Source organism: Gadus chalcogrammus, chromosome 4 (genome assembly GCF_026213295.1).
Source record: "Gadus chalcogrammus isolate NIFS_2021 chromosome 4, NIFS_Gcha_1.0, whole genome shotgun sequence".
Classification (NCBI taxonomy): domain Eukaryota; kingdom Metazoa; phylum Chordata; class Actinopteri; order Gadiformes; family Gadidae; genus Gadus; species Gadus chalcogrammus.
Window position 1 is genome coordinate 5,324,375 of NC_079415.1, and position 17,754 is coordinate 5,342,128.

The 17,754-nt window shown below is 48.2% G+C and overlaps 1 protein-coding gene across 1 annotated transcript; it reads left to right on the forward strand.

Moving 5' to 3' along the window:
• Positions 1-2,549: 2,549 nt before the first annotated feature.
• On the forward strand, positions 2,550-15,751 carry LOC130381512 (serine/threonine-protein kinase 38-like). The gene is made up of 14 exons (XM_056589156.1): positions 2,550-2,903; positions 5,681-5,823; positions 6,866-6,917; positions 7,263-7,385; positions 8,302-8,385; positions 9,252-9,375; positions 10,504-10,658; positions 11,212-11,314; positions 11,415-11,476; positions 12,009-12,126; positions 12,892-13,015; positions 13,535-13,630; positions 13,929-14,020; positions 14,152-15,751. The coding sequence occupies exons 2-14, from the start codon at positions 5,693-5,695 to the stop codon at positions 14,277-14,279; spliced, it is 1,392 nt and encodes a 463-aa protein (XP_056445131.1). The 5' UTR covers positions 2,550-2,903; positions 5,681-5,692; the 3' UTR covers positions 14,280-15,751.
• Positions 15,752-17,754: the final 2,003 nt, after the last annotated feature.

Sequence of the window (17,754 nt, forward strand, 5' to 3'; positions counted from 1 at the left end):
TCCCCGCTCCTCCACCCGTCTCCCAGCGCCGGCTGCACTCAACCCCACCCTCCCACCTCCACCCTCTCACCTCCACCCTCCCACCTCCACCCTCCCACCTCCACCCTCCCACCTCCACCCTCCCACCCTCTCACCTCCACCCTCCACCCTCCCACCTCCACCCTCCCACCTCCACCCTCCCACCCTCTCACCTCCACCCTCCCACCTCCACCCTCTCACCTCCACCCTCCCACCTCCACCCTCTCACCTCCACCCTCTCACCTCCACCCTCTCACCTCCACCCTCCCACCTCCACCATGCCTTCCCGGACAGCCCCCCACTCGACTTGTTTTCCACACAGGCCTCTAAAGACACTTTTCCTCTTTTTGTATATAAAATATTAACCTTAAAAGACGATTCATGTCTGTTTGCTGGGTTAAAGGAATACGTGTACTGTACACACACACACACACACACACACACACACACACACGTGCGCGCAGGGGCCTGTACAAATCTTGTTAGGCTTTACAAATGAACTAACAAAAGCAGGTCCCGGATGACAGATGGCTACACAATACCACCACGGGCCTGCCAGGTCCCATTGTGGCTCTGATATCCTGTAGAGGGCTGGAGACTTGGAGATTGTGTACTGTTCACAATATGTCCCAAGCCCGGGCAGGGACACGGATAAATCATTTGTATGGCTGTTTTTTAATCTTGGGCACGATCAGAAGTCCTGTTTCTCGCCAGTCTGACACGATGTTCGGAATAACAAACTTTCCACGGCCACTACTAGCCTCCTCAGTTAAAGTTTGAGTTTCTTTCACTTTGTATGAATGTGTCGACTGTCCGGTCGGGAGAGTTGCTGTTTTTTTTCTGCCTCAAACTCGTACCACCCTCCCGCCCGACTTCCTGTTAACGCGGAGAGGAATGTTTAGCAGCAGCTCGGAGGTGGCGGCTGTGGGATTCTCCCGTTGGCGTTTCAGGGACTGGTGCGCAGAGTTCCAGTCAACACCCTCCTTCCTGCAGTGAGGTTAGGGTTAGGGCGTCGGCAGAGACGCCGCACACTTCCTCCTGCCCGTTTGTGAGAGATGACGCTGAGGGGGAACATAACCGGGGGAGAGAAACGTCCCGTAAAGGAAGTCAAATCTCTGAAAACCCGAAATGGGCCAGAAAGAAAAAGACGCGAGTCCCGCAAACGGCTAATCATGAGGTTTAGCTGCGTTATTATGACACGGGCATGAAGGAGGATGATGTGTTGTATATAAAGCACTCCATCGCCTTCCTTATCTAGAAAACTCTTTCTGCAGGTGCGATCGGACTACAGGTGAGTTCCAGGTGTCCCCATTGGTTGAAACCTGATCCAACCAGAACGCTCGTTTTGAATGTGTAAATAGATACCCCCTTTTTGTATGCTTTTCATGTGAAGATGTATTTGTGCTGGTTTCATTTAATTATGTCTTTGTGTGTGTGTGAGAACTGGTTTGAAGAGTTGACACACAATGTTGCACAACTGCCTTAAAACCTGCATACAACGTTTTTCAAATAAAGTCAAAGTATTTGAATTGGATTCGGCATTTGCCAAAATGATTCCGTCGGTGTGACACATTAACTGATATTTGCCTTATATTTGGATAGGTTGTATTTTTGCATCATAATTAGTGAAAGTGTATAGGATATGCACTTTGTTTTAGAAAAATCCTTTCTTTCTCTAAAGAAAACCACATTGATGACCGTGTGGTCCAAAGTCATTAATGAGAACCTCCAGTTATTTTTGTTGCAGCCACGACTCCCAAGCCAGGGGCCTGAAAGCTCAGTCTAAATATAGCAGCTGTGTCACACTCGGCGGGCCCTACTGTTGTGACTAATATAAAAACGCTCCTGTCTGGCCGCCACGCCCACAACGCCTTCGGAGAGAGGAGGCCACGCCCAACCCATCGGGGAACGTTATGACGTCATGGAGCCAACAGAGGAGTCATTGTAACGGTCTCCAAAAATGAATATTAGATATTATTCCCGATTCAATTAAATATCATTCACTCTCCTATGCCCATGGTTTTCGCCTGTATTATTTTAGCGCAGACAATGAGATAGATTTTTGCTTCTTTTTTTAAAACTTTTTTCTTTTCTTATTTGTGCAGAGGGAATCGAGACATTAGAAATGTTTCTGACAGAAGAACCACCGACCTTTCCAGTTAATAAAATTAAGGTAGATAAGTAGAGCGGCAACCTTTAATCTTTCTTACCATTACTATTGAGAAAATTCATAAATGAGATCAGGTTTCAGGAAATGTAAACACATATAAACGTCCTCAATACACACTTAAACGTATTAATACAGCGTCAAAGATGTTCTGTGAAGCTAGTATTTGAGAAGACCAGACACAGCCGGAGTCGCAGAGTAGGCGTCTCCAAACGCAAAGGGAGATCTGAGCCCTCTCAATGGATATTGGACGGATTTATGGTTCCTCAACTTCCATCCTGATTGGCCGACTGTAGCGTCGCTTTCCCTGTTCTCTTCCCTCGTTGGCGCCGTACGTTGTCAATCCTATGTACGCTCTTGCGTGGCAGGAGCGTCTGCCGAGCGCATCCATTCCCAGGAAGCAGCAGCGGCGTTCGTTTTATTCTAGAGAAGGGAAGCCTCGTATTTCGAGGTCAGGGTATTTCCAAACGAGGTCAAAAGAGATTATTACATTGTTTTAGGGCAGCTTGCTGTCACTGACAACAAGCTATGTCTAGTCGTCGTTTTCCTAACTAATATGGACTATTTTACTGGGCAGTGGCGCGGTTGGCTTTAGCCGCTGACTGGACCCCCTCCTCGGGACACAATTGCCTCAAATTGGTCAAATTCAGATTTTTTTTTTCACTGAAAAGGTGGGCTGGCTGCCAGCCAATCGGGGACCCTGGAGCCGGACACGGAGGTAGGACTGAGGACATGTCCCCACAGCGTTGTTTGTCGGTGTGTCGGTGTGTTTGTTGTCTCGACGGCGTTGCAGGGACGCAGGGGGAATGTCAATCGGCAGACAGTGAATGCCTCCGAATGGAATCGCTGCCCAATTACAGGAACTTGTGTATTCTGTCCGGAGGATGGATGTTTGAAGCCCCCTGCAGTGAGGGGACGTGGTTTGTGATGAACGGGGTCGGAGGGGCTTTGGCCGCTGACGTATGTGGCTTATGATCACTTGCTGGTGGTCGTGACTCGTGCATAACGTCGTGCATGTATAACGTGCATGTTTAACATGCATGTGATTCAGTTTCTATTTATAAACCAGTCCAGTTGCATGCTGGGGTCCGACGCCGTGTTTACTGTTTGATAAATGCTTTATTTTGTCATAAGTGCCATGGGTTCTTGTCTCCTGGTGCTCTGGTCGGTGTATGCGTCTTTATGGAGGACATTTCCACACCCTATATAATGTATTTTCAGAAAGGTGTGCTGGTAATATCCTAATGATGACAGCACCTTGTGTTGATTACGGGTTATAAGAATTGACTATACTACCAGACAAAGCAAAGCGACCAACTGGTTGATCACATCATCATCACTAGACTTCTGTCTCACTGTGAGACACCCATGTCAACTAAGTTTGCAGAGTCTGGTATAAATATCATGTCGCCGCAGTGTGACGACTATAATGGTACCCCCCCCCCCCCCCCCCCAAACACTCTATTAATGATCACACTAAATAAAGTCAAGTACAATTACAGCCTCTGGTTTGGCTCATGGGAACAGGAGCCATTCCTGCGCTGCCCATGTAAGGCCTGTGTTTGGTCCTCCGTAGACTTCAGAGGACCTTTAAAATACAAAGCGTTCAATGCATTCCCCAGTGTTTATCTGGTTGTGTGGTAAAGTTAGAATGACTAACTTGTCTATTTTCGAAGAGTGTGGATATGCAGTCCGATGAGTTGAGAGGGTACTGGAAGTGTGTGTGTGTGTGTGTGTGTGTGTGTGTGTGTGTGTGTGTGTGTGTGTGTGTGTGTGTGTGTGTGTGTGTGTGTGTGTGTGTGTGTGTGTGTGTGTGTGTGATGAACAAGGAAACCAGAGCGAATGTTTGAAATGTTTGACTAGCGTCTGGTCTGACTAGCGTCTGGTATGGTTACCCTGCCTGCCTGTCTGTCTGTCTCTCTCTCGCTCTTGTTGACCTCACTGTAAGTGGTCAATAGCCTCTGCACACGGTACATAATTGTAAACACAGCGGTCTCATTCATGTTTACAATTATTGGTCTAATTTGACAGTCTATGAAAAAGACCTGTGCTTCAGTGGATGCTATATCCTCAATTTAAGATTTCATTGTCATCTATTTCCTAAAATAAAACGCTTCTTCATTACCTAGTATAAACCAAGTCCATTCAGGAGAACATCCCAGATGCTTTCATCACTCTGTCCTGCTCTCAGTTGTGTGTTGGCTGTTGTCTCGGTCTTGTATACGGGTCACGGTGGCATCTCCCTTCCCTTCTAGGGAGACTTAAAGCTTGTCGGGCTGTAAATCGTCTCCAGGAACCCTGAAACTGTTGACGCTTTAGTCATCACACCCACTCAAGGGGTCAAGAGATCGGTCACGACGACGTCCAATCCGAGGCGCCCAAAAACGTCCAGTGAACTTCAAGAGACGGAGTGGGTGATGATGAGTGCCCACCCGGGGGTCAGGAAGTGTCGCGGGCCCCCCCGGGTGATTGGTGGGAAATGGGAGGGAAGAGGGAGAGGGTGCGGGCAGGGGTAGACATAACAGCGCTATCTATCTGCAGTCGGCTGCCTTTGCTTATCTCTGCCGCCGTGGCTAATCTAGCCTTTGTGCCCGCGGTGATGTAATGCTCTGTTTTCAGAGGTGGTCATCATCACCCCGGCCCACCTGAATGGCTGCTTTCCGACGAGTGTTTCTCACATTAGCGTGTTGTCGTCAATACTGTGTTTTGCTTGTGTGGGGAGCTCCCTGATGACTGCTGGTTTAGCCTGAGACTTATGAAGAAGTGTTGCCTGTGAGGATGGAAGTCTTTGTGGTTTGATTGACCGCCTCCTCTTCTTGCGGTTTGTCTGTCCGTCTCTCGCTCCCACGCTCTACTTTCTCAATGTGCCCATTGTCTCTTCTCTTGTATGATGTTTTTTATCTATAATGTATTGGTTTTGATCTCAAGATAAAGCTGTCCTTGTGCGTAGACAGTACTACATTAACCCCATTAACTGCAGTCACTACGTTAAAGGTAACACTGAAAAAAGAGGCTTTGAAGTGTTTTAACCGGCAAGCCAGATGGGTTATAGGTGTATAAATGATATTGCAGTAAATAACACAAAGCAAAAACTGAAGTCTGAAAATTTCTAACAAGATAAAACGGATATCAAGAGGTAAATTATTTAATAACAAAATTTCGACATTTTGTTGCCTTGTGACGACGGTATTATCCAGTAAATCCTGACACTACTTCTGCGCCTTAAACACACCTCTCAAAACCACTATTACGGACTGTGGTATTGGAGTACCCTCTGTAAACCTGGAGTGTGAAGCCCCCCCTTGAGTGTCCGCGTGTGGGAAACAGTTTGCTGCTCTGCCCTTGGGATTCAAACCAGCCGGAAGCTTCCGGACTCTTCCCTTCCGCTCTGCGGGCTGTCGTGGTTGTAGCTAGCTGTATCGCGTGTTTGCTGCTGGTTGTTGACATGTTTGTTTGTTTGTTTGTTTGTTTGTTTGTTTGTTTGTTTGGTTCCAGGATAGCGTGGCCATGACGGGGGGCACAACGGCGGCCGCCCTGCCCATGAGCAACCACACGCGGGAGCGTGTGACCGTGGCCAAGCTGACGCTGGAGAACTTCTACAGCACCCTCCTCACACAGCATGAGGAGCGGGAGATGAGGTAGGCGCCTCCTAGCGGCCTAGCCTCCTAGCGGCCTAGCCTCCTAGCGGCTCACGGTTCTCACTGAGGGGTTATTTATCTGGATGCATCTCAGGTCCTTTTATTTATTGGTTTATTTTGATGGGGACCATGCATATTTATGTACATTGTTGTTTAAAATACACCATGTATATATGCCAGAATTTGTAAAAATAACTACTCTTTGTCTGCAGTCCCTAGGCATGTAACTAACATAGAGACAGCCAGCATTCATACAGCACTCATCACTATAAATTAAAAGGTACACATAATGGTGACATATACATCAACAAAACAAACTCTCTCTTTCTGTCCGTCTCCCTGTCTTTGTCTCTGTCTCTTTTGGCCTTGCTTTAACCGCAACGTCATCCTACCTACCTTATCGAATTGCAATGTTCAACCTAGTCAGTAGTGTACGTACACAAAAGAGCAATTTCTTCAGGGCCTTCGCCTGACCAACTCAAAACTAGTCACTGACCATAACCATATCTAACGATCTGTAACCTTAGATCTAATCTCTCGAGCATCGAACTGGAGATAGCTAACCCTATGCTTCTTACCTGAAAGCTAACCATATGTAATCTCAAAGCTTACCTTGTGGCTAATCCTAAAGAGTGTGGCCAACCGCGACCCTGATGCTAACCGTATAGCTAAGCGCTACCTTCCCCACCCTATAGCTGGCTCGCCGGTGTCCTCTGATGACCCCTCCCTATGCCGACCGACCTCAGTGTCTGCCTTCATGTACATCCTGTCATCGGATCCCTGCCATCTGTAGACGTATCCTATCTCATCTAGAGCCTCTGCCAAAGGCTGCATTGGCTACAATGCAGTACCACTGCATATGCAATGTCAAACTTTATACACCGCTGCACTTTAGGGAACTTCGGCAGCGGATTCCCAGCCTCCTACTAGAACCTTGGGCTATAAATAGTCCCGTGGATGCAGTACCGCAGGCTGGATGACGTACTAGAAGTGATGAACATTTCTTTACGGCTTTTAAAATATTTTATTTATTTTTTCACAGGCAGAAGAAGCTGGAGAAGGTGATGGATGATGAAGGCTTACTGGATGACGAGGTAAACTTATTCAGCTCCAACAGTGTGACAATGGGAATGTAAATCTTGAGCCAACTATTTACATACAACCTGCTCTTTCTGTGTTTGTGTATGCACGTGTATGTTTGCATTTGTGTGTGTCTGTGCGTGTGCGTACGTGTGTATGCGCTTGCGTGCCTCTGTGTGTTTGCGCGCATGTGTCTCTGTGTGTGTATGTGTGTCCTTCTGTGTGTGTGTGTGTGTGTGTGTGTGTGTGTGTGTGTGTGTGTGTGTGTGTGTGTGTGTGTGTGTGTGTGTGTGTGTGTGTGTGTGTGTGTGTGTGTGTGTGTGTGTGTGTGTGTGCGCGTCTTTGTGTCCATGGTACAGAAGGTGATGCGGCGCTCCCAGCACGCCCGTAAGGAGACAGAGTTCCTGCGGCTGAAGCGGACGCGTCTCGGCCTGGACGACTTTGAGTCCCTGAAGGTCATAGGTCGCGGGGCGTTTGGAGAGGTACCCGTTTTCGTACAGGCCCCTCCCCCTTCTTGGGTGTCCACATTTGGTCGGCTGCTTTAAGTCCCTCGTCAGATGCACTTACCCAAAACGACTTACAAGCGAAGAAGGGAGAAATCGAATCATAAAATCAATATGAGAGCAACTATAAAAATGCTAAGTGATGCACAAGCAAGTTTCTGAAATGAACAGACCGGAGAAGCTTTAAGACTCTGAACAAGAGTCAATTTGGCCATAAATGCCTGGTCCCCCTTTTTATAGTTTTATAGTTTATATTCGGTACATTCACTTTATATTCAGTACATCTGGTAAACTGCTGAGGTTTGATGAAAGCATTAAACCATTTTTAATGACAAGCATTGGCTTAATTTGGTGTCTATGACCCCTGGCAGGAACGAGACTCGCAACCAAGTTCTCTTTATTTCGTCCTTCTCTCTCAGACTCTCTCTGTCTCTATGTCTCTGTCTCTCTGTCTCTACCTCTCTGTCTCTCTCTCTGTCTTTCTCTGTCTGTCTGTCTGTCTGTGTGTCTCTCTCTCTCTCTCTCTTTGTCCGTTTGTCTGTTTGTCACTTTCTATATTGGCGCTAAAGGCTGTTAAACACATGGGTCTGTAACCGGGCTGGCCAGAGGGAAACATGTGGTGTTTGTTTACCCTGGTATTAACCCTACGCTGATCAACATAACCACGTTTATTCAGATCTGCCTACACACACACCGTGTTTAAAGGCACCAGGAAATGAAAGTGGCCACACTCAAATCCATTACATCAGAATAATTAGAGTGTTAATTTCTTCATCCGTGTATCCCCTGAATGTCCCGTATTACTTGTAAATGATACAAATGAGTGCGATCTTAAAGCCACTCCACCTATGTGATAGAGATCCGCTGATCGATGGTCAAACGGCGCCCCCTGCAGGTGCGGCTGGTGCAGAAGAAAGACACGGGACACATCTACGCCATGAAGATCTTAAGGAAGGCCGACATGCTGGAGAAGGAGCAGGTGGGCACATCCCTCTTCCTTTGGCGGTAAAACGTTACTGATGACTGCGGTCAGAATATCTTTTATTTTTAGATTACGTTTATGTTGTCGGGGAGACCGGGAAACCACAATGAATGATTGCTGCCAAGTTCATGCGTCTCAGAAGGAGAAATGGACTCCGTAATAAATGCTTGCTTGTACACAAACCAAGCCAAAGAGACGTCATAAAGAAAGACTTGTATTTTCTACTCATTCATTCAGAAGAGACTTTAATCCAAAGCGATTTACAGTAAACCCAGATAAGGCTTCTTGTTTAAAGGGTTGATATAGCGGTGCGAGTGTGACTAGCCTTTACAAGCCCCTTTTGAAAACCTCACAAGTGGGCGTGTCCACCTAGATGTGTGCTTGATAGATGAGCAACATTTGCTTCAGTCCACTGGGTAGGCTGGTAGACAGATCTATCCAGCCTACATCTATGTTTACACGCCCAATTGTGACGTCACTACGGTAAGGAAAAGGCTTGACATTACCCCTTTTAAGTACGCCTACACTGCTGTCGACATCGGGGATCGAACCCGGTACCTTTTTAGCAGGGGTCCGGAATATATTCATATTTCATATTTATTGATTTCTATTACCGTTTTTTTTATCTATTTTGACTCCAACCCTGTATTACTTTCCCACCTTTGTATTGTAACTGTTGCACAGTAATTTCCCTCGGGATAAATGAAGCATCTTGAATCTTGAATCTTGAATCTTGAATCTTGAATCTTGAATCTTGAACACTTCTACCCCTACACTCTTCGGCCCCTGAATAACTCTCCTTCCTCATCCTCTCCTTCCTCATCCTCTCCTTCCTCACCCCATTCATTACCCCCCCCCCCCAGGTGGCTCACATCCGGGCGGAGCGAGACATCCTGGTGGAGGCGGACGGGGCGTGGGTGGTGAAGATGTTCTACAGCTTCCAGGACAAGAGGAACCTCTACCTCATCATGGAGTTCCTGCCTGGAGGTGAGCACCTGGCCTAGGTCTCCTCCCGCCACCTGAAACCGTCCCCTCTTAAAGGGTGTGTGTGTGTGTGTGTGTGTGTGTGTGTGTGTGTGTGTGTGTGTGTGTGTGTGTGTGTGTGTGTGTGTGTGTGTGTGTGTGTGTGTGTGTGTGTGTGTGTGTGTGTGTGCCCGTGTGTGTGTGTTCAGATAAAGTTCAACAACAGCGTCGGACAGGGAAGGCTTTGTAACAGGCCTTCAGAACTAGTCCACATACCAGGTGTGTCAGGTGTGGGGTTCTGGGTCTAGAGTGGTTCTGGGTCTACAGGGGTTGTGGTTTCTAAGGGGAAAGCTGCTGAATTCAGTCCTCAATGTTCCAAACTGATAGGGGGCAGCCTGTTACCAGGAGGTTGGGAGGGCCACCCCTATTGTAAGATGTATAGTCCCTCCCTAACGGTCTTTGGTCCCGCCTCCTTCCCCCCCAGCCTCAAACACATCACCCCACTGACTGAGTATAGCCTATAGATAACTGTTTACAGTGAATCCAGGCTATGCGGTCGTCAAGGGCATAGCACAGCAGCTAACACAGCATCTGTCTTGTATCTGGCAACTGAATGTTTCAGGGTTAACTGAAGAGATGGACCCTGAATCATTCATGTCTCAGGCTCTCAGTCTTCAGTAGCTTATTTAGTTTGTGTTGGGTGTAGAGTTGTAATATTAATATTACTTCAAATCTGAACTTTGATTTATTCCGGGGGCTGGACTGGGTTTGGGTTATACTGTTTTAATTTGAAACTGTGCAAACACGAAAACAAAATTAGAAACGAATTAAACGGCTTGTATAACGGTTGATATAAGAGTACAGGCAGAAATGATGTGCCACGAGTCAATCTCAATCAATCAATACGACGGCCGACATATTGAAGAATGGACAGCGAATGAAAGGCAGGTCCTACTCTTTCTAAGATGTTTTGTCTATCTTCCTCATCTTCCTCATCATCACCATCATGATCTTCCTCACCATCATTCTCCTCTTCATCCTCTTTATCCTCCTCCTCACCTTCATCTTCCTCTTCACCACCACCATTGTCCTCCTCCTCCTCCTCCTCCTCCTCCTCCTCCTCCTCCTCCTCCTCCTCCTCTTCCTCCCCAGGGGACATGATGACCCTGCTGATGAAGAAGGACACCCTGTCGGAGGAGGCCACCCAGTTCTACATCGCCGAGACGGTCCTGGCCATCGACTCCATCCACCAGCTGGGTTTCATCCACCGCGACATCAAGCCTGACAACCTGCTGCTCGACTCCAGGGTGAGGACCCCCCCCACACACACACAACCGGGGGTCTGGTGGTCCGGGTCAGGACCCCCCCCCACACACACACCAGGGGGTCCGGGGATCTGGTGGTCCGGGTCAGGACCCCCGGACAGGCTCACACACACCGAGGGTTCGAAGGAACTACATTTGACTTCCAGTGTGATTGGGCGGCGATGCCAGCACTTTGGTGCATACCCTCTCTCCTCGCTAGAAACCACTGCAGAAATGCGCTCAGAAACTGCCTCTTTGTGGACCTGAGCCATTACCAGAGGCTTCTAACCAATCGACATGCAGGCTGAGAGCAGTCGAAGCATTCAATCAGAATTGGAGAAGCTATAAAGAAAATGTGCTCTGCACATCCTAACCTAGGATTTGGAAAATTGAAAACATCCGACGGAATGGAGAGTAGCGAGTAGAATACAGACAGACAGATGTTAAGACAGAGGCAGTAGCAAGCTTTAGCACACACTCACAGGTAACAGGATGTAAATAGAGGTTACGACCGTCCACACGCTGAAGCTCTTCCTGTCCCCTCCCACCTCCCCAGGGCCACGTCAAGCTGTCGGACTTCGGTCTGTGTACCGGACTCAAGAAAGCCCACCGCACCGAGTTCTACCGCAACCTCACCCACAACCCGCCCAGCGACTTCTGTGAGTTCAACCCAGTCTGAGCTGTGGGACGCTTGTACTTTGGTAAAAGTGTGGACCGTGTTTCTTACCGTTTGCTGACTATCTGTTATTAAACCCACAGCCTTTCAAAATATGAACTCCAAGAGGAAAGCGGAGACTTGGAAGAAGAACCGGAGGCAACTGGTGAGAAAACGTTCTCTCAGCGTTTTATTTTGAAAGGGCATCGTGGAGCTGAGTGACTTCCTGTCTCCAGTCTTTCACCAGGGTTACATTGGGCTGGTAAACCATGAGGTCACATGGCTCCATTTTGGAACCATAGGAGCATTGAAGTGTTCGTTATTATGTTGGTAATAATGTCATCCTGATGACATTGGTCTCCTTGTCTCCTCCTCTCCTCTCCTCTTCCCCACGTCTCCTCGCCTTGCGCCCTCTCCTTGCGTCCTCGTCTCCTCTCCTCTCCTCCTCTCCTCTCCTCCTCTCCTCTCCTTGTCTCCTCCACTCCTCCCCTTGTCTCCTCCACTCCTCTTCTGCCCCTTGTCTCCTCTTCTCTCCTTGTCTCCTCCACTTGTCTCCTCCACCCTCTTCTGCCCCTTGTCTCCTCCTATTCTCTCCTTGTCTCCTCCACTCCTCTCCTTGTCTCATCCTCTCCTCTTCTGCTCCTTGTCTCTTCCTCTCCTCTCCGTGTGTCCTCCTCTCCTCTCCTTGCGTCCTCCAGGCCTACTCGACGGTGGGGACCCCAGACTACATCGCCCCGGAGGTCTTCCTGCAGACGGGCTACAACAAGCTGTGTGACTGGTGGTCGCTGGGGGTCATCATGTACGAGATGCTCATCGGTAAGGAGGGGGAGGGGGAGAGTGGGGGGGAGAGAGGGAGGAGAGGGGGGGAGAGAGAGATGGATGAAAGGAGAGGGAGGGAGGAGGGAGAAGGAGGGAGGAGGGAGAGGGAGGGAGGATAGGAGAGTGAGAGAGAGGGAGGGAGGAGAGGGAGGGAGGGAGGAGAGAGGGATGATAGGAGAGGGAGAGAGAGAGGAAAGGAGAGGGAGGGAGCGAGGGAGGATAGGAGACGGAGGGAGGAGAGAGGGAGGATAGGAGAGAGAGAGGGAGTAAAGGAGAGGGAGGGAGGAGAGAGAGAGAGAGAGAGAGAGAGGGGGAGGTAAGGAGAGGGAGTGAGGGGGAGAGAGAGAGGGAGGTAAGGAGAGGGAGGGAGGGAGAGCAAGAGAGGGAGGAAAGGAGAGGGAGGGAGGGATGGAGGGAGAGACATTTTAGCTGAAATATTTTTTGCTTTAAGAGCTAAACAGTAGCGCCAGACTTCTTATCTTGATTCATGGCTGAAGTGTCTCAGCCTTGACAGGTCAGTTATGCTCCAGACTTAACGACTGCATCCCTCAGATACCAAAGTATCAACCGAATGACTGACGAGGAGGAGAGCCATCAATAGATGAAGCAACATCTGAGGATTAATCGTGTGTGTGTGTGTGTGTGTGTGTGTGTGTGTGTGTGTGTGTGTGTGTGTGTGTGTGTGTGTGTGTGTGTGTGTGTGTGTGTGTGTGTGTGTGTGTGTGTGTGTGTGTGTGTGTGTGTGTGTGTGTGCGTGCGCAGGGTACCCCCCGTTCTGCTCGGAGACGCCCCAGGAGACCTACAGGAAGGTGATGAACTGGAAGGAGACCCTGGTCTTTCCTCCTGAAGTCCCCATCTCAGAGAGAGCCAAGGACCTGATCCTCAGGTGTGTGTGTGTGTGTGTTTGTGTGTGTAAAGTTTAACAAACAATAACAGGCCTTCAGAACTAGTCCATATACTGTACAGAGTTCGTCCAGGGGTTCTGGTTCTGGGTCTAGAGGGGTTCTGGTTCTGGGTCTCCAGGGGTTCTGGTTCTCCTGGGGTTCTGGTTCTCTTGGGGGTTCTGGTTCTCTTAGGGGTTCTAGGTCTCCTGGGGTTCTGGTTCTCTTAGGGGTTCTGGTTCTCTTAGGGGTTCTGGGTCTAGAGGGGTTCTGGGTCTCCTGGGGTTCTGGTTCTCTTAGGGGTTCTGGTTCTCTTAGGGGTTCTGGTTCTCTTAGGGGTTCTGGTTCTCTTAGGGGTTCTGGGTCTCCTGGGGTTCTGGTTCTCTTAGGGGTTCTGGTTCTCTTAGGGGTTCTGGGTCTCCTGGGGGTCTGGTTCTCTTAGAGGTTCTGGTTCTCTTAGGGGTTCTGGGTCTCCTGGGGGTCTGGTTATCCAGGGGTTCTGATGGGGGGTTCTGTGGTCCCAGGTACTGCACGGACGCAGAGAACCGGGTCGGCGCTGTGAGTGTGGAGGAGATCAAGGGTCACGCCTTCTTTGAGTCCGTCGACTGGGAACACATCAGGTGACCTGTTCATCTTGTCTGTTGTGAATTAAAGCTAGGGTACTATGTAACATGACTAAATTAAAGGTAGAGTAGACAATAGCATTGAATTAAAGCTAGATTAGGCAATAGTAGTGGATTAAAGGTAGAGTAGGCTACAGTTGTATATTAAAGTTAGAGTATGCTGCAGTTGTGAATTAACTTACTAGGCAATGAGACCATAGTAGTTTAATTGGTATCTGAGTGCTTACATCGTGAATTATTTGAATCTTGTTATCTCTGTCGTTCTTTATAAATTGAACTGGTTGATCGTCCGCAGGGAGCGACCGGCGGCCATCTCTATCGAGATCAAAAGCATCGACGACACGTCGAACTTTGACGAGTTCCCTGAGTCCGACATTCTCCAGCCTGGTGCGTTCGCACACCTCACCGCCCGCATTCGTTCACCTTTCAGGTTATTCACCTGGTGTCTGGCGCCCCCTTGAGGCGACCGGATTCATAGCATCCCGTAACTTCCCGCTTTTTGTCGTTGTTTCTTTAAGCAACCAACGTGACGGAGCCGGACTTCAAGTCCAAGGACTGGGTGTTCCTCAACTACACCTACAAGCGCTTCGAGGGCCTCACCCAGCGCGGCACCATCCCAAACTACATGAAGGCCGGGAAGGCTTAAAGCACCGCCCGACTCACCCCCGCCCTCCCACCCCAGGGAACACAGACTTACCACGGACACAGGGTTCTGGGGGCTGGTCGGCCCCCCTTCGCTGGTGCTGACCGCAATCTTAACCCCGACGTCTCCAACGACCATTCTCCCCCCTAGACTAGTCGCATCCCTCGCTCGCATTTCAGGAGTGCAGATGCCCCGCCCTGGTTTTGTTTAGTTTTTAGGGCCAACCATGGCGTCCGTCGCAGGCCCGGGTCTCCCTTTGTGATTGTTCAGCGCCGCCGCATGTAAACGCAGACGTGAAGCCTCGGCGGGGCGGAGGGGTTGACCCCCAGAAGGGGTACGTTAAAAGATGTAAGGGTTGTTCTTATTTTGTCTCAGAAAAGGAAGACCTTCTTTGAGACAAACTGACCCGTCTGGTGAGGAGGTTTAGCTTCGGTGCGTTTGACGTTTCGTCGGGTTGTCAAAAGTGTTGTTGTTGCCAATATCGACCCCTGGTCGAATCGGTTTGATTTGTGTCAAGGGAGAAACATTCCAACCTCATCGCCGTCACGCACCAATCAGGATCAGGGTTGGCTCTGCTTCTCTTGGTTACCGGGTAGACCTCGCCAATTCAGAATAAATATCCAGGTTCCTTCCTGTTTCAAAGTAATAGTCGACAGGTCACCTTAATGTTTCCAAATAATAGTATCTCGGTTGCTTTCTGTTTCAAAATAATAGTTTCCAGGTTCCTTCCGGTTTCAAAATAAGAGTGTCCAGGTTCCTTTCTGTTTCAAAATAAGGGTGTCCAGGTTCCTTCCTGTTTCAAAGGTAATATTCTACCGGTTCCTTCCTGTTTCAAAACACTCGTTGACGGGATCCTTCCTGCTTGCAAAACAATTTTCTACATGTTTGAAAAATATAGTCTGTGTGTATAATCTTCGCAAGAGTCAATCACACTCCTAGCTCAATAAAAAACATGCAAAGTGCCTTTTAAGAGTAAATACTGAATCTTAAATGTAACTGATGGTAACCGATAGTGTTAATCGAGTGGCTAAGGATACCACCCCCCCCCCCCCCCCCAAACTCTCTCACTGCTTCAATCCCCCCTACGCCTCCGGATGTTAAATAAGTCTCATACTGTCATCTGTGAAACTGACAGCAACGCGTAGAACCACCTCGAACTACTGACCAAAGAATTGTCATGGTGACCCTCCCCCCCCCCCCCCCCCCCCTACAGGCTCACGGCCTACTCTACTGGAAGATGGATATCTTAGGGTGGTAGTGGCAGAAAATGGCATCGAAGCGTAGTTCCTCACTCCGTTGTGCACCCAAACGTTCTCGCTTGGATGATTTCCTCCCGTAACAACGTTTCATAGGATTGGAAAAATCGATTTGGTGCGCTGCTGTTTCACTGTTCACTTCCTCTGTATGCTCCCGCTTCTGATAGGGCGCATCCCATTGGCTGTCTGCATTGAGCTACCTGGAGGAGAGAGAGCTGGGTGAGGGTGGTGGGGGAGGGGTGAGGGTGGTGGGGGAGGGGGGGGGGGGGTCAGGTTCAGGGTAAGCCTATTATGCTATGGGTGCGTATTACTGTTTCCTTAAAACTACCTTTACTTCAGAATAGGAGTGTGGTCGGACATGTTTGTGTGTGCGTGTGTGTGATGCGAGTCCCAGTTGGAGAGAGGTTGGAGAGTGAATTGGTGTTGTGTGTATTATAGGAGGAGGAGCGAGAGGCTGAATGAATGAACGCAGGGCCGCGAATCGGGTCCCGCTGGCTGCACTATAGCCGCCCCCTGTTGGAAACGTTTGAGGAGGCGCAGTGAACAATCTGGAGCAGTATGGCCTGGATTGTTTGCGTTTTGAATCGAGTACGCTCTAGAGAAACTGTGTTTTTGTTTGTATTTACCGTAATCAGAGAGAACCGCCGTTTGACTTTGTGAAGAATGAAGAAGAAGATGGTATTGGCGTTGTTTGAAGCCCGGAGCAGGTGAGGTGTTCACCTGTGGGTGTGTGTGTGTGTGTGTGTGTGGGTGAGAGAGAGACCACCAGCTGAGGCTTTGGCGTTGTGGTTAGGTACAATTTTACTTGGTCACGTGTCAATCCTGCTTACCCCATCTTGGACGATTATTATCTCAAAGAGGCTGACTTACACCTTTGGGATCCATAGTCTGTACCTTTTTTTTGTTTTTGTTTTCCTTTTTATTATTAGGAAGATGTGGTCAAAACCATTAATGTATAGTTTTACATCCAGTGGGACTAATACGTATAACTGGGCCAAACAGTCTCTCGCCACCATAAGTTACTGCGCGTATTAACAGAGTTCCTCAATGAAGTGTTTATTTTATTTATGTTCCAGATCCTATGCTGTTCTAGAATGAATGCAGGCTTAGCAGAAAGGCAAAGCCTTACTAAGCAGTGGGTGGAAGCTTCTAAAAAGCTTGTAAAGAGGGGATACCGTGCAAACCTGGCAACCTCAAAAAAAAAAAAGATTCTAATAGACACAGACTCATCGTATGCAGGTGCATGTGTTAGACGTTGTTAATGATAGAAGACCTACTGCAAACATTATACCGCGTATGGATTGTTCGAGGCTGAACAGGGTTTTGTCGTATTTTAACTGGCAATGTAATGAGAAGACCGGGTTATTTATTATTATTATCAGTTATTCGTTGGTCTCAAAGTGCCCCAGAGGAGTGGCTGTATCGTATGGGTTGCCATTTAGGTAGACATCCCCCTTTAAACAGTCTACCATCCAGTCTCATGATGTTTGTTTTTCCTGTTTTGTGTCCTGGTGTGTACATACCGTTGGAAGGGAGAAGTATTGCATAGTGAGCAACGCTGCTTAGACAACCATTAATATATATTTACCTTTGTTGAGAATTTTGTTGTTGTTTCTTTTTCATAAGACTGATGATATTAAAATGTTTCATTTCTTCAAAGCCAAACATGTGTGTGGGTTTTGTTTTCTGTGGAAAATGCAGTGAAACGCAGATAGGCCAAAGAATACACACACACACACACACACACACACACACACACACACACACACACACACACACACACACACACACACACACACACACACACACACACACACACACACACACACCCTGACCTTGATGTTTAAGGCTCTATTCTACACTGTTCGTTTAATGACTCCTTACACCACCTGGGTTTATGGAGTACAGTCGAAGTGATTCATTGCTTTGTTCTTACTCAAGTAAGTATACTACCTTTATACTCTTAGGGTCAAAATTAAAGACTGAACTCTCAAATATAGGACAACAGATGCCAATATTGTTTTGAGAGTCGGGCATAAAACCATTCTTACAAAAGGGCAACAATACAGTTTTTTATGGCAACTATTGCCTAAACACAAAATTTAATGGCATGTTATAAAATACCAGTATTGGGCCGCTTGACCCCTAGATAGCGCTGCTGGTTTTTAAAAGTAGATCTACAGGATTTTTGAAGAATTGAACGCCATTGCATTGTGAAAAAT